The sequence below is a fragment of the Anser anser genome (assembly GCF_964211835.1).
Source record: "Anser anser genome assembly, chromosome: Z".
Taxonomy (NCBI): Eukaryota; Metazoa; Chordata; class Aves; order Anseriformes; family Anatidae; genus Anser; species Anser anser.
In genome coordinates this window covers 69,243,236-69,266,911 of record NC_139723.1, presented here as the reverse complement: position 1 = coordinate 69,266,911, position 23,676 = coordinate 69,243,236, and the positions used below count along the sequence as shown (strand labels likewise).

The 23,676-nt window shown below is 40.4% G+C and overlaps 2 protein-coding genes across 3 annotated transcripts in view; one reads left to right on the top strand and one right to left on the bottom strand.

Moving 5' to 3' along the window:
• MTREX (Mtr4 exosome RNA helicase) overlaps positions 1-9,220 on the top strand; it is a 46,973-nt gene extending 37,753 nt beyond the window's left edge. The window contains exons 20-27 of the mRNA XM_083816981.1: positions 644-754; positions 1,074-1,262; positions 2,376-2,539; positions 3,819-3,924; positions 5,193-5,249; positions 5,654-5,816; positions 8,546-8,650; positions 8,993-9,220. Coding sequence (XP_083673107.1) covers positions 644-754; positions 1,074-1,262; positions 2,376-2,539; positions 3,819-3,924; positions 5,193-5,249; positions 5,654-5,816; positions 8,546-8,650; positions 8,993-9,045 — 948 coding nt within the window. The 3' untranslated portion in view covers positions 9,046-9,220. The remainder of the gene's footprint in view (positions 1-643; positions 755-1,073; positions 1,263-2,375; positions 2,540-3,818; positions 3,925-5,192; positions 5,250-5,653; positions 5,817-8,545; positions 8,651-8,992) is intronic.
• The window catches only part of PLPP1 (phospholipid phosphatase 1), a 61,159-nt gene continuing 46,577 nt past the window's right edge, over positions 9,095-23,676 (bottom strand). For both annotated transcript variants that reach the window (XM_083816991.1, XM_083816992.1), the window contains exons 4-6: positions 23,612-23,669; positions 11,008-11,184; positions 9,095-9,549 (exon numbers count right to left, since the gene is read on the bottom strand). In XM_083816991.1, coding sequence (XP_083673117.1) covers positions 9,424-9,549; positions 11,008-11,184; positions 23,612-23,669 — 361 coding nt within the window. In that variant the 3' untranslated portion in view covers positions 9,095-9,423. The remainder of the gene's footprint in view (positions 9,550-11,007; positions 11,185-23,611; positions 23,670-23,676) is intronic.

The window sequence follows — 23,676 nt, the reverse complement described above, 5'->3', positions numbered from 1 at the left end:
AGTGCTGATCATTTATGGCTTCCTCGTGGTTTTGATGCTAATTAATATATATATTTGATTATTGTTAATCAACTGCAATTGTTAATATTCCTACTTATGTTTATGACAATAATTTGTCTGTTTTGGATCATAAGAGTGATCTGTTCGAGTAGAAAAGAGGCAAGAAAAGAACTGCCAAAAGTGATTGGAAATCATCATCTTGTAAAAGCTAAATACACCCATGGAGTATATTCCATATTCATGCAGGATAGTTCAGTGCTTTATTGTGTGTATTTCAGTGGAATACAGTTAAGGAGTAAGTTCAAATCCATTCTTAGTTGATATACATATTGAGTGAGAGTACATTTTCACTAGATACACCTATTTCTTGTTGCATTGGACTACAAGCAATAGAAAAAATTAAATGTTTTTTTCCACTTAGAGCCTTTCTCCAGACTTAACTGAACGAATACTGAATTTTCCCATTTGGCCAAACTGACTTTTATTCTGTATTAACTTTACCTCATTACTCATATTTTTCTGCTTCCCCATGCTCCTTTATCCACTGCTGTGTCCTTGTTTACTCAGTTTCCCTTTTCCTTTGTGAAGTTTTACAATGGAACAATAATCGTTTACTGATCGGATACTGCATTCTTTTTGACAGGTTGTTCCAGTTTTGGTACATCTTCTCTCAGCTATCAGCAGTGTTCGACTTTACATACCAAAAGACTTGAGGCCTATTGACAACAGGCAAAGTGTGTTAAAATCTATACAAGTAAGTTCCATTGGGCTGTTAAAGCTGTCTGATTTGATTAGTGTGTTACACTTGAATACGTGACAACTAGTTCTAAACAAATTTATCTAAAGTTTGAATCATTAAAGGTCTTAGAAGGGGTTGGAAACCATGGATGTATGTCAGCTGTTTCTCCTTGTAAACAGTCATTTTAAATTGATTTTGAAAACTGCTGGAATATCACGTACCAAACTCTCACCTCTGCCTTTCATGTCCATATAATTGTGCCAGTTGATTTTTAAAAGTGTATTTTATTTTAGCATTACAGTCTTACTAAAAATAAACTTTTTTCCTCTTTTAGGAAGTACAGAAGAGATTTCCCGATGGAGTACCATTACTAGACCCTATCGATGACATGGGCATCAAAGATCAAGGACTGAAAAAAGTCATCCAGAAAGTAGAGGCATTTGAGCATAGGATGTATTCACATCCTCTTCACAATGATCCCAATTTGGAAACTGTATACAAACTTTGTGAAAGAAAAGCACAGGTATAAATACAAAACAAGAAGCTATAGTTATAGCTGTATCTTGCTGAAGAGAGAGGCAGTAGTAGTTCACTTTCTTGCTTTTATTATTTTTTTTGCAAAGCACAATTTTATTCCTTTTTAAATCAAGTAAAAATTATTGAATCTTACTAACAAACTGTCCAAATCTGTGATAGCACTTTGTTGATAAAGTTGGGAAGTTTACCTGAAAAGAAGGCTCTTCAGAAGAAGTCATCAGGGACTAGAAAGTTACAGAGGTGCCACTAGAGTCCTTTTCACTCAGTAGGCGTGGCACAACATGGTGTAGGTAAAATGCTCACAGAGAATTGAAACTGATCATTTTTAATATGCTTGCGCAGAGCTTTGCTGAGGTGATGGGGCTTACTAGCCTGGGGAGAGTACTATACAAACAAACCACTGTGCTGCTCCTTCCTCACTCCCAGCCTGGAAGCATACTTTTATAGAGTTGTACCCTACTGGAGTGAAACCAGTTACACACTAAAACAGCTCCTTTTTTCTGTGCTACTCCAGAAGGCAAGTTCTCTGGGAGTCTCTCTACAGAAGCAAGCTTAGTTATGTTATGGGCAGCACAAAGTTGCTTGTGGCAAGACCTGATGGACCAAGCAGTCTTCCGTGAGGGTATCTGGGCTGTACACACACTGCTGTCAGGATGTTGACAATGACTTGAACTATAAGAAACTGGAGAAGCTGTAATTGCAGGAAATAATGCATTTGGTTTATATCTGATGGAGTAGTTCACAAGTAAGATGTAGTAACGGGTTTCAGAAAGTCATCAAGACCAGAGATTTCTTCTGTAGTTTTTTTTCAGTTTTTTTTTTCCTTCCCCTTCTGGGTAAACAGCTTAACTTCCCAGACTTGCCAAATTTCCTATGTATGAATGGATACTGTTGTGGATTTTTTGTTGTTGTTTTGGTTTGGTTTTGAACTTCATTTTAAACCTTCTTAATAGAGTTACGAAGTCCGTATATGTCCATGTAGCTAGTATGTCCATATTCTGTAGTTCTGAGGCTTTAATGTATATTAAATAATGTCTTTAAACAGTTGAATCTGTTAATCAAGCAACACTTACATTCTCTCCTTCTGACCCACCCCTAGATTGCTATGGATATCAAAGCAGCAAAGCGAGAACTGAAAAAAGCCAGAACAGTCCTACAAATGGATGAACTCAAATGCCGCAAGCGTGTTTTGAGAAGGCTGGGATTTGCCACATCTTCAGATGTTATTGAGATGAAAGGACGGGTTGCTTGTGAAATCAGCAGGTAATTGGTTTCTGTGCAAAGTGCTTATTGTCATGCATACACACTTCGCTGTCCTTGCTGAAATTACTGTTCATGTTTATGTTTTAATGTAATGAGACCATTAGAAGGAAGATTCTTCTTAGACTACCAAATCTGTGTTACAAAAGGAAGGTACTGATTAAATGGCACCTAAAGGACAAAATACAATGGATATTAAAATGTGGATGTTAGAATGCCAGAAAAATGGCTATTTTCTTACAGAGTTCAGGCAATAGTATGTATTGTTTAATGTTACACATTACGCGAGGGAATCATCTCATTTTCTGTGGTCCCACTTGCTGGAACTCTTAACAGAGTCACTCACAAATATGGGTGTAACAGTGATTGTCAGTAATTACCAAGTCACTGACAGGTTTAGAATACAGCTTAATTGGTTCCATAGGGCTGTTGGAACAAATCCATGGAAGCGATGTGTTTCGCTGTAAATGCTAATGCATTTAGCAGGTATATATATGTATTGAAACATATACTAAAGGTTCCATGGAAACTCATGAATTGGAGTCAGTACTTCAGGGTGCAACCCAGATATCGAGAGAATTGTGTATTTTCATAAGTTACAATGACTACTCTACTGCTTGTCTTTTAGATTGTCTTGAGAGGTGCTAACTATGTATCTAGCAAACGTTTCCCTGCAAAATTTGGTAGCAAATGGGTGAGGTGCATCAGGATTTTATCAAGTTCCTCACCTTCAACGACTGTTTGCTAATGAGTTATGTATTTCTTCGTTTAAAAAAGAAAACAAAAAACAAAATATATTTTTCCCCATCCCATGCATTGTCTGATAAACTCCAAAAATAAAGGTGCAGTTGTATCAACAATTCAATGCATTATCCAAGTAGTAGGTTTGAATTTTGTATCAGCATCATGCATTTCCTTTTTAGAATTTATGAAGTCTTTTATTCTACAAGGAAATTGGAACAAATTTGTTCCTTTTCTCATTGTCTTGGAAATACCCAGTTGAATCTCTTTGATCAGCAACATTACCAATTTTAGTCCTTTTCATGAACTGCCTAATTATGTCCTCTGTTCTTTTCAATTTCTTGATGTCCTATCTGATAAAAGCTGTCTAAAGCAACTATTAGTATTAACTTTTATGAACTATTAAGAGAGATTATTTGTAGTCTAGATTCATTGACATCACTCTCAAAAAGCTAATACACCTATTTCTGGTGTTCCATTAAGTAAAATTAAATTACAATTTCTTAGGTCTTTTCTCTAAGCTTCCTTCTCTTTATTTTAGTGCTGATGAACTTCTTCTGACAGAAATGATGTTCAATGGTCTCTTCAATGACTTATCCGCAGAACAGGCAACTGCACTGCTAAGCTGTTTTGTGTTTCAAGAGAACGTGAGTTACTTCTTGAGTTCATGAATTCTAGACATTGCTGTCTACCAACAGCAGTAATTTTAAGTCAGTTCCAGAAATTGATCGCAACAATACAAGCTGTTGTGTATTTTATCATTTCCTAAGGGTTTATGACATAAACAAAAGTACTGCAACTTTAGGGCCAAAGTCTCTTTCCTTGACAGGTGACATGCTAAAGGTTGTGTAAGATAGCAGTCCTTGTAACAAATCTGTAGCTGTTTCTCCTTCATGCACTGAAGCAATATTATCAGTAGATTCTCAGCATACAACATGTGCTTGTGTGAATGCCTACACACACACATACACCCAACAACCCACCCTTGTCTTTTAACAGATTGCTAGATTCTTTTCTTGAAATTATTCAATACCTGCTCCTTCCACTCTGGCGTGAGGGTATTTCTAATTGAGATATGCCTGTGTTGTTATTTGGATAGTGCCCTTGACCTATTGATGAAAATGGCAATATTACATGGATTTGTAATGCAAAACCATGGACATTTAACATATGATGCCTTTGTTTTCCCACCTGCAAGCTATATAGAGGTTTACTAGCATCAGGAAAATTCAGTAGAAATAAACTTCCATATAGAATTTCCCTGCAGATTGCTAGCAGGATGTATCACTCAGGTTGATTTCAAAGGTGAAAAGTAGCAATGCTAACAAATAAATCTTGTTAGCAGAAGGGATGCTAAGGTAAGCCATTGTTGATAAGCAACAGAAAATTTAAGTATTAGAACAAAATACTGTGGTTCACACAGCAGTAGTACTCGAGTCTAAATAGGTAGAACATAAAAACGTTGCTGCACTTGAATAGTTGTATTTTCTTACATAACCATTCATGTTTAAGTTATTAAAATCATTTGCTTTTTATATTCTGAACAAAAAGCTTATAACACAGATGAAGTAGTAAATGGTGAGCATTTTGGCACTTCAAAGCAATTGAACAGCAAATAAAGGGAATTCTTGCAGTGTTCAGAAAGCAAGTACTTTTTTTTCCTTATTATTGTTATGTGCATGAATGATTTGTTTCCTGGTTTACTTTGAGAAACAAGCACTTGAGGGATTCAGTAGACTTAAGAGAGTTTGATAATAGGTTTGAGAAGTCACAGGAAACATTTAAGATGACGTTGGCATACATCGTAACTTTTGTTTTTGCATCTGATTTGATTTAGGACAAATACATGGGAGTGAATGATGTTCCTTAATATCTTCTTTTAGTGTGTGATGTTATTTAATATCTTCTTTTTCAGTCCAGTGAAATGCCAAAACTGACAGAGCAGTTGGCAGGACCACTTCGGCAAATGCAGGTAATCTGCCTATTAGAAATCTGCCTGAGCTCAGGGTTAATGCTAGTGTGTTTGAAGTTTATTGTATAAAAAGCACGTGATGAAGACTTGGTTTTGGACTTGGCTGGCGCTGATTGCATGTGGTTTTGCTGTGTGTAATAATAAGTTGTCTTGTTCACAATAAATCTTAATTCTAATTTAGAACATGCCTTTAAAAACTTTGTATAAGCTTGCTTACAACACTGTAGCTGTTGGTGCAGGCACATTTAAATAATAATGTGATCCGTGGTTTATTTTTCGGAATAATTTCACACTAGAAAGGAAACTGTCTTGTGTGCAGTACCTAATACTGTGCAAACATTTCTGTTGGTTAAACGCTTAATCTGTTAAAGCTTACCATAAATTTTAAATATTTTATTTTAAAGGAGTGTGCTAAGAGAATTGCCAAGGTATCAGCAGAAGCAAAACTGGAAATTGATGAAGAAAATTACTTAAATTCTTTCAGACCCAACCTCATGGATGTTGTGTATACATGGGCAAATGGAGCTAGCTTTGCTCACATTTGCAAGATGACTGATGTCTTTGAAGGTATGTTAATCAGTTCTTCTTTGGGGGGATGACAGATACACAAAAATGTCTGAGTTCTGAATAGCCTTACAATAGATCACAGAGTTTCTTAACTCTGATATATTGAAGTGTCTGCATGGCTAAAACCATGTGGGAAAATTGTTTACTATATATTAAAATTTATAGCTGCACTGCTGATAAATTAGAACCTGCAGAAGACTTAAGGGGTATCTTAAATTTTTTTAAGTTGTCCGAAAAACTCAGAAATCCTAACCATTGCAACAAATGGTAATGGTTACCTTTGCTAGTTAGAGCAAAAATACCATGTTCCAAATGCTTGCCATTGAGAAAAAAGTACAGCTTTTACACTTCTCATTGCAGTTAAGTATTTTATTTACTTGTTAAAGTTCCTCCTGCTGTCATAACAATGACAGAAGTGAGAGGTGGCAACCAATTCTGTTTTGGATGGGTCATCACAGCAGTGCAGAGCAGGTATTTGAAAAGTCTAGAGTAACCTGTCACCTGGGCTAATTTTGTTCCTAAAACTGGAGAACTAGAAACTGTCCCTTCAGGAAGTGTACTGAGGACTTTTCATTATGTTAAAAGTAGAGTGACTTCAAGCCCACATGCTTCCTTAAAAAAACAAACCATTCAAGTGAAGGTCCCACCAGAATAAAAACCTAATTTCTTCTTTTATCAAGTATGTCAAAAGTTGCGAGGAATGGTAGGATTGGTTCCCCAGTCTTACAGTTCTGTATGTAATGACCGATGCTGGAAATCCTTTGTGAAGTTATTACTGTCACCGTTGCCTTGCTTCTCTCAGATGCTGTGTTACAAAGGGGAGGCCTTAACACAACCGCATTCCTGTGTTTAGAAACTCAATTCCTAGACCCAGGAACCTCCTAAACCAGGTTGCCTGTGACCAACAGGAATCCTGGCAGTCTTTTAGTTTTGCGTTCAGCAAGTGCCTTGTGGAAATTAATGTCTGAGCCTTACATCTGCTGCTGATACATCTTGAGTGAGGGGAACACAAAAACAGCAGTAGCTGCCTTGTGTTTTTGTATGTCTGCTCTTGACTGTTTAGAATATGCAGTGGCAGTAACATTTCCTATTTATCCTGCTTTGGTTAAGGCTAGTCAGTCAGCTTTGTCCTAGTCTTTTTGGCATGCCTTCTGTTGATGAGAACAGTGCAGGCTCCTTCAAAATTAAATCTTAAGGGTGCATTTTGAGGTTAGTTCTTGTGGCAGACATTGATGCGGGTCTTCCCTCCACTTTGTAATGGACTGATTTTTCTCTGCATTGTCCAGAAGGATGGAAAGCTTTTCGGACATCCCTTGTCACTTACCTAAATGCAGGGTAGTGTTACTAAATCGCAAGAGTTTGTGCAGGTTACCCAAGTTGCCATAGTGATTTAAAATATAAAAATAAAAAAAAATACAAGTCCTTATTTTGATAAATACAAATCCTTATATAAGGTATTTGTGTTCCCTGGCTTATTTTCCACAGAGGTTGTTCCCCTGTGGTATAGGATTTCAGTGCTGTTTTCCTCTTTGCTGTCCAGGCAGTATGGTATCAGCAGGGATGAGCTGCTGAGTACAGGGAGCCCCAGCTTCACTGCTGTGCGCTGATTTCACTAAGGAGGCAGAAAATGGGCCAGGCAATTAGAGCTCACTGGAAGCCACCCACCACTTTTGCTTTTTTAACTTGGCTTTTCATGAGCTCCCAAACGCAATAAAAAGTGTTTTTCTGGATGCCTGTGTTCTTCATGGGTGAGAGAGTTTTGTGCTGCCGCCCAGGCTAACAGGCTGTAGCAGAACTTCCTGCACAGAAGTCTGGAGCTGATGGTGTGCCATCACAAGCCATAAAGGAAGTATTAAAAATAGATGGCATTCTGTTGTTTTATCAGTAGCGATGGTCAAGTTTTTGCTTTTGGTTGCAAATAACTGCAGCGTGAAAGCTTGTATTTCTGGTAAGTGGCCATGTCTTCAGGCTCCATCGTAAGCCCAGGAGCTCCAGAAATGTGCTTGCTGCAAGTAGGAGGCGCAGCGATAGGTTAATGAAAATGAGTTGTCATTAAATTGAAATGTGGTGGGAAGAAATGGAGATTACTGTTTTACAGCAGGAGAGAAGACTGGTTGAACTGAGCTGAGTACCCTGTTAATCAGTTCCAGACTGACTTTTGTGGAAGCAAGTGTAGGCAACAGGTATTAATGGTATAGTGGTCCACACACGTGGCAAGCACAGCTGCCTAAGGTATACAATTTACTGTCTCTACCATCAAAACAACTAGGACTAATTTAAAGAAAAACAGGAGCCTAGTTCAAGATGACTAATGTGGTAGTTCTTAAAGCAGCAGACTTGTGCAAGTAGCATGTTTGAGGGAGGTCTTGACAAATACTTGAACGAAAAATCTCCTGGGAATTACCAAACCAAAAGTCTCCTCAGCAGAGAGTGTTAGAGGCTGCAAAAGCATTAGAACAAAACAAAAACAGGACAGGACAAACAGTAACTTCAAGGAGATGTCTGATGGGAAAAGGTACAAAACAACAGTGAGCTAGACTACACATGGCTTAAGCTACATGGCTCTTCTTGCACATTTGTGTAGGTGAGTTCTGAAAGTTACTCAACAGGGCTGGAGAAAGATGTATTGCTTTGTGTCAAGGGCGGGGGGGGGCTTAAGCAGCTGAATTCTTCAGTGAGGTGTTGGTCAGGAGATGCAAAGCGGTCAGTCCCTCACTCTTTTTATACAGGTAGCATAATTCGTTGTATGAGAAGGCTGGAGGAACTGCTCCGACAGATGTGCCAGGCTGCAAAAGCTATTGGAAACACAGAGCTGGAAAACAAGTTTGCAGAGGGTAGGTATTCAAATTCCACAATGTAAGTTATTCTATAAAGCATAAGAAAGGCAAGGCTCGGGGTTGTGTTGTGTGGTTTTTTTTTTTGACTAATTGACTTCATGTAACGAACAGTCTTGCTCTCCGTATAAGGTAACATAGACATTAGAAAGCTTTACCTAATAAGTAGTTAAGTAGTGTTGTTTCTGTGTGCAAATGTGTGACTGAAAATGTACAATGACTGAAAGTACAATGACTTTCATTTATGGCTTAACATGTGTTGTTATAGCTGTACTTGTAACAAAATAGAAGTAATTGTTTCAATTATAGTGCTAGATATTAATGTTTTTTCCTTTTCCACAGGTATTACAAAAATCAAGAGAGATATTGTTTTTGCTGCAAGCCTTTACCTGTAACAGAAGGAATATTCTGAGGACGATACAAAATCAATTCCCATTTCACATCTTCAGTCAAGACATTGTTTTAATTGTGTGTATTTAAACCACAATAATTTCAACAAGGCATGTACAAACAGCAGTGTATGTCGTAGAAGTGTTACCACATTTTTAATAAAAATTTACAGTTTGACTAGCTTTGTTTTTTTTTAAGCAAGAGCTTGAACCAACAGCAATTTAAATTTTAGATATACATAACTGTAGTAAGTGTTACTATATACAGGAAAAGTGAGCATCCAAGAGCAGCAGCAGTCCCTTAAAGGCATTTACTTATATTACATAGTTGACTGATGAAATTGTTTTCCTTTCAGAGACCAAGTCAGTTGAAGTGATCATTCTTCATGGTTGATGATTGCTGCCAAAGTGATTTCCGTTTGTTGGCGTCTCATGCAGGGTTGTATGGGAATCCTCTTTTGGTTGAAACGTACATCCTCTCACTTTGAAGAAGTCAGACACATACACAACCTAAACGAACAAATTAGTGTTAAGCTCTTCCTCTTGTAAACAATGGGTAAATGCTTTTACAGGAAAATATCTTTCATACTCTAAGATAAATTAACAAAATCTAAACAGATTAAACCAACAGAAAATCGCTAGAGGAGCTTGTGCTTTTAGCTGAGCAAGCGTTCAGTTTTTCATAAGCGTCATTTATTTGCATTTCTTTAAAAGCTGGTGGCCTTGATCTCATTCTGCAGCTTGCTGTGCCCCCAACCCCCCACATCCTTCTTCTCCAAGTCATACCAGTACAGGTGCTAGGTACAGTGCTGCATCCAGTACAATAAGAAACCTTCCCTTGTGATCCTTTCCCTTCCTACATCACCTCTTCCCCTCCCATTGCAAACCTCAGAACTGCAGAAGGCAGCTTCAGGTGACTGAAGAAGCCACACTCCGTGCTGGGGACTGATTTACCAGCATGCTGCTTCAGCTGCACACTGGGTACATTTCAGCTTACACCTCAATGCTGAGTTCACTCAATTTAGTGAGCCATTCCCAGGTATCCAGCATGCTCATTTACTGGTTCTGGAGGTGAACACTTTCAGTTTTGTTTTTTTTTTTTTTTTTAATTTCCTTTATCTTTCAACTCCTCTTTGTTCACGGTAATGCCACTTCCTACTCATTCTTGCATAATCAAGCATCTTTTTAAAAACATCCTTTTAAGCCCTGATACCTTTTCTGTAATAGAAATACCCTGCACCTCTTTGGTCTGTGGCATTTCTCACTGCCTGCAACTCTTAGAATTTGGGGTTGTATCAGAACAACTTTAGTGTAATCTAAAAACATAAAAGTCATTTAACAGATAGCAAAGCCGTAGCAGGCCTGGGAAGCCATACAAACTGCATTAATTCATTCTAGCAATTCAAACAGAAAAATCGGTCTGAAAACAAGCCATTCCTTATGGGTGAGCCTCAGTTCTGGGTAACTTCACTGCGCGTTCAGTTAGTTCATGTCTCTGGACCAGAAGTCTCCTCCTTAATCTGACCCTTCCCCCAGGCTGCAGAGGCTCTGCCCTTATGCTTAGAGGTGCCTTGGCTTTTTTTTTTTTCCCCTGCTTACCTCATATACACAGTTTTCAGTTTTCCTGTTATTATACTTGGGATTTAGAACTTGTCTAGAAACAAAAGGTGTTTTATAGAGCCCCAGGTGTTTTTGTAGTTGGCTGTTTCCATCTCAGTTACTTGCAAAGCTCTTGTGCTGGCAGAGTTTTATTTTGTCTAACAGGGAAAAGAGCCTCTACTGCATCACTGGCCCAGAGTCTGCCTCACTACCTGCAGCAGTATTACTGCACCCAGTTCAAGGAGCTGTTCTCCCCACTCTTCGGCAATTTTCAAAACAATAGGAAGGTAGAACACAGCCCACTGTTCTACCATTTTGTTTATAGACACAGCATTCAGAACACGAGCACGCACTTCAGGAGCTACTTACAATGAGTATAGCTACCAGCGCTCCCTGGATGAGTCCTGTTAAAACATCACTCCAATGATGTTTGTAATCAGAAACACGTGACAGACCCACGTAGATGGATGCAGCAATCAGACCAAATTGTAGGGTGGGACGTACAAGTCTTGCCCAGTCTCCTTTCATCCTGGCCTGAAGGTAAAGCTAAAGCAAAAAAAAGAAAAATTGATATAAAATGCTGTAAATACAAAGCAGTTACATTAAATTGCCTTCAGTCTGTTCAGAGTTGAGTTAAACCTGTGTTCAGAGACATGGCAACATCCAGAAACGTACGTCTTACAAATGTAGAGCCCCATCTTGCTCTAAGCAGGAAGCACAATAGCACCCTGAGTAACATTCACATAGTCTATGCACACAGCTGGCCAATTTTTAAGCCTTTTAAGCTTTATTCCCAGTTCCATCACCTTTAGTACTACCAAACTTCTAGCATAACATTCCAGCTGTAGTTACGTGTTACAACCAACAAGTATCATGATCTAGATCTAGGATCACATTCCTCAGCCGTCTGTGGTTTATTTCACTTAACCTATTCCCAGTCCTTTCCAGCTGCGTACTAACCATGTTACTAGTCTGGTAAACAAATGGATGTATGCAGGTTCCATTCTTTTTCTCTCCCCCTCAGCTCTTACTTATCTTATATATATGGCTGTGCTTTTGATGTGTTGTCTCAAACTCATTCCATGACACCACAAAAAAAAAGGCAGGATCTTTACCGTGCGTCTCCTCTGTCCTATCTACGACAGAGACCTCTTATTTCAGCCATAAGAGGAACTTCTAACTGTCCACCCTGTAAACATCACTAGATTTATTCTGGAACATGATCTTGTTACCGAAAGAGGCAGCATAGTTACTGTATTTACTGGGGAGAACAATACAGTTGGAAGTTATATTTAACATCAAGTATGTCTTTCAATACCATCTAGGAACTCCAGGTCTAGTACAAAACCTTAATTGACAGTCTTGCAAAATCACAGAAGCAAACTAAGACAGACTTCAGGCACTGAGACAACATACTAAGCTCTTGGTAAATCCCTCCGCTGCCAGCCTCAAAAGCCATGGCTACCTTTTAGAAGCACCACATTTACAGTGTCAATATGGGCATAGAGCACGCACTGTAGATGCAGAGGTGCTACTTTCCAAAGTTAAACATTTGAGGAATGTTTGGTTGGTTTCTCTGAGTAACTTGCATCATGACTTTGACATGCTGACTTTTTAAGCTATAAATGGACCGTCAAAAAGATCAACACTATCCATAACTGCTTCTCTTTAATAGCAAGGTCAGAATGAAATCAGACTCTGAAGAAGCTTCGGCTAAGCCTGAACTGGAAAATATTTTCCTTTAAGTAGCAGCACTCCGCATATTTCTGGGGACCTTAATTTTACCACAAGGAAAAAGGGGAAACTGTTCAGCCTCTTTGTGAGTTATCTGTCACATAGTTCTTCTAATGAAGGGTGTTGTAATGGTCTTACATTAACACTACTTCTGGATTTACTTCAAGTAGACCAGGTGTCAGAGAGAGCAGAGGTGGGTCCACAGAACACATGCTGGTAGTCTACAAAGGGCTGGCTGATGATTTGATACTGGCTGTTCTTTCCCCTTTCCCTATTCCCACTGAATTCTGCTGAAGGCAGCTAAAAATACCTTGCTGTAATAAAGTTTTTTCCATGTAAGCATTTCTGGTAGTTGGCAGACGCATACAGTCATATTAAGAAAAAGGGTTATGCAACTGCAGATAGGTGGGAAAACTGAGTTTACTTCTGAAGGAAGAAAATGAGGCAAGCCTCACAAAAAGTAAGCTTTGAAAAGCTGTACCAGTCCGCAACATCAAATTACTAAAGTACTTTGAATCTCCCCTAGGCAGCATATATTCAAGGCAAGTTTCTTATTTTCCTTTTGCATTACAAATCAGCAAGCAAGAAAGCTGGCTTTGACATTTACATGGAGGTTTCATTTGTATGAAGAGAGCAGTCTCTAGCCATAATTAAGACCTGGAGCTGCTTCATCACCTGTAGAAGATGTGCAGTTCGCTACAGGCTTTTATCAGTCCTAGGCACTTCTTGCAGGCTTGAACAGCACCAGCTGCAGAAGCTGTACAGAAAATCCTCAAAGCCCTTCTTGCACCCCCTGCTAGGGGGTGGATTTATATTGTTCCAGAATCCAGCCTGGGAAGGGTGAGAAATCATACCACAGCGAAGCATCAGTGTGGCCGATGGCGGCTGTGTTTAATTTCAGAAGTAACAGCTGTTCTGGTTACAATTGTGCTTTCTGATACTGCTCATTAGGTGGAGAGTCATTTCTCCTACGAGCCAGCTGCTGCAATGGCAGATTCCGAGTTATTTTTAAGCAGGTAACTTCACATTCACATTACTTTTAATAGGCTCGGGCAGTCATGCCCTCCCCAAAGATTGTTCCTCCTACCATGACTCAGTCTTAGACAACAGCAACAAACCTGGGCTGAAACAGGTCGGTAATGTTCAGCAAAACAAAGCAGTCAGTTCGCCTTTTGATTCCATCAAATGTAAAATAAAACAAGCTTGATACCAGAAGCGTGCCTAAGAGCCCTTTACATAGCATTACATGCATCATATACGTATGCCCTGGCATTAAACTGCATTCACACTTACTGCTGTTTTGGCCCTGCTGACTGATAACATGAGGCAATCACTTTGGACTTTACAGATCCCCTCCCTATACACGAAGCATGCCTCTGGTTCTTTCTTTGTTGTATGTTTTTTTGGGTGGTGGTGGTGTTGAGCCTGGTTTTGCTCCTATTTAAAGTCACAACACAGATGAATGGAATCAGAAACAAATCCCTGCCTTTCCTCCCTCCTCAGCTGAAAAGGATTAAGCCTTCCAGGTGAAACTTTTCTTCAACACAAGCAGCAGCAGGAATGTTAGGAAACTTCACCTTCAGGAAACTTCATCTGGTTAACATGATTGTAATGCCTCTCACCAGTGTTTCACTTGTGGCTGAGAAATTTTTGTGAGCCTACGAATGCAGCGCAAGCATCCAGAGCTGTTCTGGTAGCAACATGCTCCTATCAGTTCAGTAAAGTTACTGCTGCTGTCTTCCCTGCTATCCTGTTTCTGAGCATCTCTGGTCTTTCAGAAACACCATTCAGCTGTGATCTATTTCTCTTCCCTACTCCATCCTGCAGTTTCTCATGTTTTTGTTTTTCAAAGTGCACAAATAGATTTCACAGAACCACTCTTGTAATAGGATTAAATAATCACCAACATTTCTTTCACTAGCTAATGCTTACTCTATAATGAAAATATGTTCTCTACACCACACACATCCTGAACACAAGTTTCTTCTTAATCTATGGTCTAGTACTTCATTTCTAAAAATACATACAGGAATGAAGAGAAACTCACAGCCACTTTGTGGCTTCTTGCAAGAAGCCGCAGACATGAATGGAAGGGTCTCTGCAACTGGAGAATTATTTGCTACTCAACATTTCTAGCATAATTTTCAACTATTTGCTCTTCCACCGAAGTAGTATTAATACACATACGCACGCCTGCCTGCCTAATTTTAAAGTACGGTGACTATTTCCTAGACAGACTTTGGGGGTGTAATCTGCGGCTTCATGAGAGAATTTCCGAACAGCTAACACCTCACGTCCCTGCCTTAAGGGCACAAAATTCTTACATCTGCTAAAACCTACTCGTTCCACTGAGGTCATTTATAAAATATTAAAACTAAAGATCTGAAAAATTCTAGATCATCTTTCATTTAGTATCTTCTCAGCTTTTTTTCCAGAAACCTATTACGCAAGATTTCTGTATAGCAAAACATTTTGCGGTACAAAAAGTACAGAAAATCCTCCTGCAGTGCCAGTCCTCCCACAAGTACGGAAAGAGCAGAGAAAGTTTTGGGGTTCTTTCTTCCACTCCGCCCAGGACGACTTACTGCTTGTACGTATCAACTTGTCCTGTCACTGACTGAAAATTGTTTTCTTTAACAGGATTTTGAATTTCCTGGTATGAAAAGGCCTTGTTAATCACACTCCCTACAGGTGTCCTGTTCTGTCCTAAGGAATAGGAAGATCAGTTTCCCTTTGGAGATGTAACTGTTTTCTCCCTTACTTTTGTTTCATCAATCCTAATACATTCACAGCATCACGAAACTAATAGCAGACCAGAAAGGAAATGTGTTTTTCCTATAGAAACCTTCCCCCATGACATGGGAGAATCAGAGAACACTGCTGGATTTGCCTGAGTAAAAGTGGTAAAGAGCTGGGGGGAAAAAAAAAAGGTGCAGAAGATCAGTTTTCCTATGAAATAAGCCCTACTTTGAGACCACAGTAGTCCAATACTAACTTTATAAGAGCAAGCAAATAGACCACTACTCACGGTCAATCTTTGTTTTCACGGTATCTACCTGAGCATTAAGAAACAGCCCCAGTTGCTGTTAATTTATTTGCTCTGTTAATGGGCACCAGATTCTACTGCAGTTGTAATAACTCTCTGGATCCACGATTGAGTGCAGTTAGGAAGGTTTCTCCCTAAGAGCAAGTCAGCTGACCCAAGAAGCCCCAAGAGCCACGAAGAGTAATCAGAGTTGTGGAAACCCACCGTAAGGATTTTTTCCCAAACCAAGCAGCTCTGAAATAGTTATGCATAAGCCACCTCGAGTGCGTGTACACATGCATGCGGTTGGCTTTGGGATTTCTGGGGTGAGGAGAGGGGGTAAAGAGGTAGTGTGTTCTGGGTTTGTGCTGCTAATGATGAAGGGATGGAAGGAAGAGAAAGCACAGGAGGTGATAGTACTGCCCTTTAGACTTAGAAAAAAGGAACCACCAGCCTCAATAGTTACGATAAAACAGGGCAAAACTCTCCGGAAGATTTGGGGATAAGAAAGTAAGAATAAAGACTGAGGATGCCAGCACATTTGTAGGATGGGAAGAGTTGTGTTTCTGTGGACATCGAAGGACGCCATCCTCCCTCCATCCCCCCGTCAGGAAGCTTTGTGGATGCACAGGCAGCCAACGCAGCAGCCCATCCTTCAGCTCCAGCAGTAAGTTAGGAAGCGTTGCCCCTCTGTAAGGAGAGGGTACTCCAATCACCCCTTTACTACCAGCTTATACAAGACACCTTGCAGTCCAGTATTTTCAATGCAAGCTGTTACCCAAACACCGCTCTCCGAAAGAATGGAAAAGACAACACATTCACCCGGATTCTTGCATAACAATAAATAAGAAGCAACAGAAAGTGTCCACAGACACGTGGGTGGCCTGCCGTCTCCTGTCCCACGCCTGCTCGATAATCCAGTAGCACAGACCAGGACCTCTGCCCTCCTGCACTAGACAACACTGGGGGAAAATCCCCCCCTTCACATCTTCCAAGCTTTCCACTTCTGTGGAGGTTTGCAGGATAGCTCTTCCCTTTTGCTTGTTACAGGGAACTCAAGATTTTCCTTTGCATAAAAGCTGTTTTGTACAAGAGCTATTATTCACATTTCAGCTAGCACAGACCCTGGAAATCAGAGCAGTATAAGAAATCCAGGAAACTGAGTAAAAATTGCAATTCTCAGCACGAAAGTGTCCCAACAGAAACAAGATGTGCTGAGAAACAGCACAACTGCCACACAGGCGGGCGTGCGATTATGTAAGAGCATTACATGCAAGTGCCACAGCTCCCTTTACACCCAGAGCACTGAACATAAACACAGAGCCCCAGGCACCAACCAACAAGACACTGCCTGCAAACCAGAAGTCAAATTGCAGTCTGTTTGATGTAAAGCTTGGTATTAATACGGATAGCGCCTATCTCATGTAATTTTAAACAGTAGACAATGTAAACAAAGTTTTTATTATTAACAGCACCAGAGAGACATAGCAGAATTCATGGATCATTTGTGAGTTGGGGTTTTTGGTTTTTTTTGCTTTAAAACAAAAACAAAACTGTGAAAGACTTAAATGTTTATTTTGCCTTTTTAGTAAGAACTCATTTTCTTAAAAACACACATTTATGACCTCTGGTTTATCTGCTCCACCATTTTATTTTGAGTGTGAAGAAAATGAAGGTGAAAGAACGACTCAGAATTATTTCTCCCCTTCCAGAGAAGGAAAAGGACATAGATCTGCGCTTACTTCAAGGGTCCACCCCTCTTACACTTTAACCCTGTTTTCCATGCTGGCACCCCTGTGCCAGCTCTGATGTTTAGAGCACAGTGAGCTGGTCAGAGGGCTGATCCATTGGACGGATGAATTAAGGAAATAAACTTGGCCAGACTGGGTAGAAAAGGCAACGCATGTACTAACCTGGTCTAAGACAGCTGCATACTGCCATCAAAAGGCATTTGATACTGAGAGCTCCCTCCCGTGCAGTGGGGAAACATCCTGTCATTTACTAGTTCAAAAGCCAAACTCAATTCAGAGTACAGTCAATCTACTTTATAGATACTTCCCAGTAGATAAGTAATAGCTTCAGTAATAGTAATCCTCCAGCCCCAGCTTGGCTGTACATTGCAGAAATAATTGTTTACTGACATAATTTTTACCATAAAGCAGGGTAAACAGTAACTTTTTATTCTACTGTACATACTAGCACTAGGCCCTTTTCTAACAAGCGAAATCAAATATTTTTCTGTTTTATCTACCAAGTTATGGAAGCCTCAATGGAAGGTGAGCACCATAAGGTAATGCTCTTATCTCTGTCCCACAGGACCCACTTCACAGCAGCCTCAGCACTACCAACAGCTACAATTTCCAAAGCACACTGTGGAGAAGACATTCGGCTTCATTCACTTACTACAAAAAAGCCTAAATACTGATATTAAATGTGCACTGGGAGGGCATACGAGTTTAGAAGCACGAGTGCCTTCATACTTGAGCTTCACAGCATGAACAGTTGTCCTTTATTTTTCATCTCTGCTTTGAGCAGCATGCTTGGTTCTGCCCAAAGCAGCAGCCAAAATGCTTTCAGTAGGAAATGCCTCTCCATTAGTTTCTGAAGACTGGGTAGTGTTCAGCTTTCATGTGGGCAGGAACATATTAGGGACATTCATAGCTCTGTTCAGCAGCATTCGGGAAAGTGAAGAAACACTGCTGTGCAAATAGACATACCTAAAATACTGTGTCAAAGGCTCCTAGGCCCTTGTTTGCGTATTGTTTCATTCAACCTCCAATCCCAACACAAACAAGATTTCAAGTCCAAAGTTTGACTGGTGCATTTAGTAGCCTAAGTACAAAAAAAAAGCCTAAACCTGGCTTTCGTTTTCGTTTAGCACGTCCTCTCTCTGCTAAAGGATCGGGCTGTGAGCCCAGGTCACTGAAATACCAGCCGCTCTCCAGCTCTTCTACAATTTCCTATTTCCTTGGGCACACAAGATGTTCTTTCCCAACGAGCTGTGGGAGAGCTCACAAGCAACTCAAGTTACATTTTGCAGAGATTCCTCACCGCCTCCACCCTGGGCAACACAAACACACTGCCCTCCCAGGAATAGCACAGCAGCTCAGCTGGGTCTCTGCAGCACGGCTCCTCGTCCCCGGGTTGGGGGCAGCCAGCGACGTGCCCAGGCCACCCGCAGCCAAGCCCAGCTCCGTTACAGCAATTCGATCACTGAGCTGCGCCCATTTCTGACAGCTGCCCTGCGTGCAGCGGGGTCACTCCAGCCACTGAAGACAGAGGGTGCACGTTCAACAATTTATAGCTGCTGTCTGAAAGCTATTGTAAAGAGTTTTTTTAAAAACTCAGTCCAATTGTCTTCATCTGCAGCATCTCCTTCCAAGGCAGGAGGGACAGTTTGGAAGCGAGGACGTTGATAGAAGAGGTGTTCAGATATGCTCATCCTCCTGTTCTCCAGGCCAAGATGGAATGGTTTTGCTGACACAGGAGAGTCAGCTGTGTAATGTAAGGGAGGAGCAGCAAGGGGAGGGGATGGTGATAGCTCTTTGGGATCCAGCATCTGTTATTAGGTCACTAGGTTCCCAGATACGGCTGCTGCTCAAACTCTCTACATTTCCCACAAGAAGGGGCTGCTGGCAGCAGCATCGCAGAGATAACAGTTCCAACGAGACCCAAACTGACCCCTCTAGCTCTGCCAAATTGACCCTTAAACACATTCTCTACCACAGCTTCCTGGGTGACACTCTGAAAATGGATTTCAATATGGTTTCATCCATTCCTTATGCTGACAAAAATATAGAAGAAAACAGAAGTCTACCCTAGAAGTGGGCTGAAAACCGAGGCCAGAAACTGGTCCACCACAGATTGTTGTTATGGACATGGCATCATAATATCCAGTTAAAAATGCAGCAGTGATCTCTAACATAAGAAAGCTAGAGGTGATATATGCTATTTAAACAGGCAGATTATAGAGCTATTTAACATTTCCTGAAGTTACACAAAACCCACATTTCTGTATTATCATTCTGTTAGAACTTGTTAGATAAAGGTTTTATGAAACAGAATGAATACATCCTTCTCCTCGCTCCGCAGATGAGGTTTCCTTTCTCAGTGCCAGGTGCCAAAGTCTGATTTGCCATAAGCAACGCCCCTGCTTCTGTCTTCATGCCAGATGGTCTCACACAGCAAGCTACACGAGATCAGTTCACAAAGATTTTGTACACGAACACTGAGAATACAGACAAGGTAGCAAAGCATGGGCTCATTAGAAGTTCCTATAAAAGGCTTTAAGCTTAACAAAGCTGCTATCAATTATGGGTGTATTTCAGCTGATAGGGTATGAAGCGGTCATTCCTTTCACTTAGATAACCCTTTAAAAGCCTACCTGCCACATGTACAAAAGGCAAACAGTGTTAATGTAAGAACCTGGGAAAGGAATATTAAGTAACTGTAAATACTGGGGAGCAAAGCTTCCCAAACAGTCAGGGGCCCAAGTTACCTACAAGTAAACATTTCCATTCCTGCAGTTAAAAATTTAGTTCTGCTCTCTAAGCCTGCTCCACAAACCAAAAGACAAACTAAGGAAAAATGCTCTGAATTCCCAGATATATCTTGCCTAAGACTATTCATGGGACATGAGATTCTTCCATGTCTCCTTAACTCATCCTAAGCGTAAATTATGTATGCTCAGTTTGGAATTTTAAACCCTCCAGCTCCTATCCTTCCTTCTGTGCAGTTCAGATTACCATGTTTTTCAACTAACACTCTTCCCAGTGATTCCCTGCGCATGATCTCCTATAGATGCTCAAATCATACGTTTTTCTGCTGTAGATACCTGAAGCAAGAAAATGAGACCATCTAGTTAACAGGCCTGCTGCTGGGGAAAGCCTCCAGGACACAAAGACACTAAGTCTCAACATGCCTAAGAGAACTTTAAAAACAAAAACAACCACCACAACCAAGAAATCCTTCCCATTAAGGATAAAGACTGAGCTGCAGGGTATTTCCAGGTACCCTGCCCTCACTTCGGGATGGGATATTCATCACATGAGTATGTTTAAAGCTGCAGTTTTCTCTTCCGAAACCAGGGGAGCTGTGTGGTCACAGCTGAAATACTAGAGCTTCCACTGACCTGCGGAATTGTTCGTGTCACCAATGGTTTGAACAGGGCTCCCTGCGAAGTACTACATCCCTGTAACCAGCACAGCACAACTTGTGCCAGTCCCTGTTCTTTCTTATGGTTGGGCTCCCCACTAACCCAAAAGCACTGAACTTTTCCTCAGTAGGAAGCAGACAGGTTATTGCAGAGATGTTTCTAAAGCCCGCTCACGTACTACCAAAAATAAGCACTTAAGAGATGTAGTAATGAAAACTACCTGTCAGCTAAGAAAAAGATGTCTTAAGCAACAGCAGCGTTTTGAGTTGTGCTAATATTAAATAATCTTTTTTTCTCCAAAGATCAAAACCAGCATGTTTATGTCCATGAGAAGCAGAAACAATGCAAAGCGTAAAGCAGAGAATAAACACTCAATAGGAAGTGAAGCACAAATAAACACCTCCTGATTTCTTTTCTTAATCATTCTGATATAGTTACAGGAGGATAAACTTCCTCCTTAATTCAACCCTTAAAGCATCAAGGCATCCTGCTAAGTAGGAAACAAGACCCAGAAGGATTATTACTCCACAGACACTACCGTAGCTGTTCACAAGTCAAAGCATCTAAAATATCCAAAAATTAATAATGAATGACCTCATGTTCACTTCTAACCCATCTGCACCGGTCATTTCCCATTTTATTCCTCTCAAAGCGTTCCCTCCTTTTTGAAATGCATAACCTGACAAAGTACACGTGTTCAGTAGCATTCAAGAGTATGCTTTCTGCAGCATGCACACAAGGCAGATTCTTCTTGTCCTTAGGCAACCAGCATGTATACATCTGGTTATGATTATCACTGCCTATGAGTAATGCCACATGTTCACGATTCTGTCCCACTCATGACTCAGTCTGCAGCTGGAGTAAGTGTGCAAAGAGCAGATGAAGCCAGCATGGGAGTTCAGTTAACGAGCAGGTTATCAGATGCCACAGGTCTGGTTTACGGCCAGTGGCAGCACGCTGCCTTGCCACGTGGGCAAGGTGGAGGGTAAGAAAGTTTGTCCCACCTTCCTGCAGCAGCTACCAGCTTGAATACACCAGTTTTGTCTTTTATTGGAAAGACTGCATTCAATGCAAAGGTTGGTATGCAGCAGTACTGTATTAATCAGTGAAAAAACATCCTGCACAGGAGTTGTTAACCCTCTTTGGATGTCTCTCTGAAGAAAGTAGAAGTCTAATCTCCCCAAAACCTCTTACTATTTGTATTCAACCATAGCTCAGCCAGAGACACAAGACAAGAAACCGAGGTGCAGGAAAAGGGGAAGAGCACCCATCATCCTCCTCTGGCCAGGGTCTGGATATTAGAGAAAAAAAGTTTACTGAAATCAGACCCTGTGTGAATTCAGTACACAGTTTAGAAGGGAACATGTGAGAAGGTAAACTCTTTTGATGAGTGAGCACACAAGAAGCACAGAACTGAGGGCTACAACAGCATTTTCTTGCACCATCTCCCATGTCCCAGTATTGCAGCATCAGCCACCATGCGGATGAATGCACGGCTAGACAGGTCCAACCCAGGCCTTCTGAAGGGGAGCACACTTGGGAATTAGGTTCCTTTTCGTGTTTGTGATTTCAAAACTACTCTCTCAAGTCTTGAACTCTGTTCTGAACATTATTATGAACATTTGTCTGCCATACCTGAGTGACAAACTAATCTACAATAAATCATTGTTAAATAAATGCTATGTTAAGAGAGTTAAGGATATTTGTACCTTTACTCGTTAAGGGTCCTGACACGAACTCTGGATTTACAGCCTTTCCAAGTGGCATACAGAGGAGGGACTTGACCCCTAATGTCCCACCTCTTTCCCCATACAGAAGGTTGTGAAGAGTGAAGGATGCATAGACACACAAACCCCATAGTTGCCTGTAACTCAGCACAGGAGTTCAGCAACGATCCACACAAGCTTCCTACGTGGATTTAAAAGAACAGAAACAAAAAGTCTTATGCCACAGGCAACTGTAGAAAAGATTATTCAACCCACATGGAGAAATTAGCATCTTCAAAAGAAGTAATAAAAAATCCTTTTTGCCAAAGGCTGCTTTTTTAAAAAAATCCTAGTAGGTTAAACGAACAAGGTCTGAAGTCCAAGCTGTCCAGCCCCAATACCATTATATTGTATTCACACTGTTTAAAACTAAAGGTTCTCTCAGTATTACAGCATGCAATTGAGGCATGGGGGGGAGTTCTCATTACCAGATGCAAGGTTTCAAAATAGCGACTTCCTTTCTTCTCAGTCTATACTGGCTGAGAAGTCCTCCTGACCACAACCTCCTTTCCCACAAGCTGCAGCAAGCAGGACTCGTTATTCATACACATGACAGAGATAAAAGTTCAGACAGATTGAAATCCCCGACCAATGACTGTAATCCAATTAGTATAGATTATAAACCATATTCATAATACAACTATTAAGTTCTCGTCTCCAAGTTTGTAATACCACATTTTCACATTGCTCAAGAAAAACCATGCAAGAAGTTATATCAGACACACAAACACAATGGAGGAAATCAGTATTAGGTTGCTACACAGCAATAGCTGCTTCACCATATCATTGATACAGTGATTTTGATCTGTTTCCTGTTTTTTTGAAATCACCTAACAGGTGGACCTATACAATTTTGGAGAATGCCAATGACAATGAACAAGTAAAGACACTTGCTTTTTTTAAAACAGTTGACAGATGAGTATCCTGTGCCATCTTGTATACATGCATAAACTTTTCAGTGTTACAAAATTTATTCTAAGAGTAATGAGTTACCCTAGCTGACTTGGCCTGAAACATATAAGGCTCGTTTTGAAGATTAGCACTCAAAGCAGCACTTATTGAAGAAGCAATGGATAACCATACATAAACAATATCAAACAATACAACACTCAAAATAATTTGCTAACAGTTTACGGCTAGGTGTGCGTTTGTTTCTTTAAGTAGGTTTTGCATGTTTTATTGTCAGACACTTCTTATTTTAGTGTCCCTTGCACAAAACAGCTCAAGCAAATATTTCTACTTTGTGCTAAATAAGACTTTTTGTTGCCATGTAGATGGAAAGAGTATACTTACTGCTAGGAAGAGCATGCAGTACATGGAGAATGATGAATGGCCAGAGTAAAACGATAGTCTGGAAG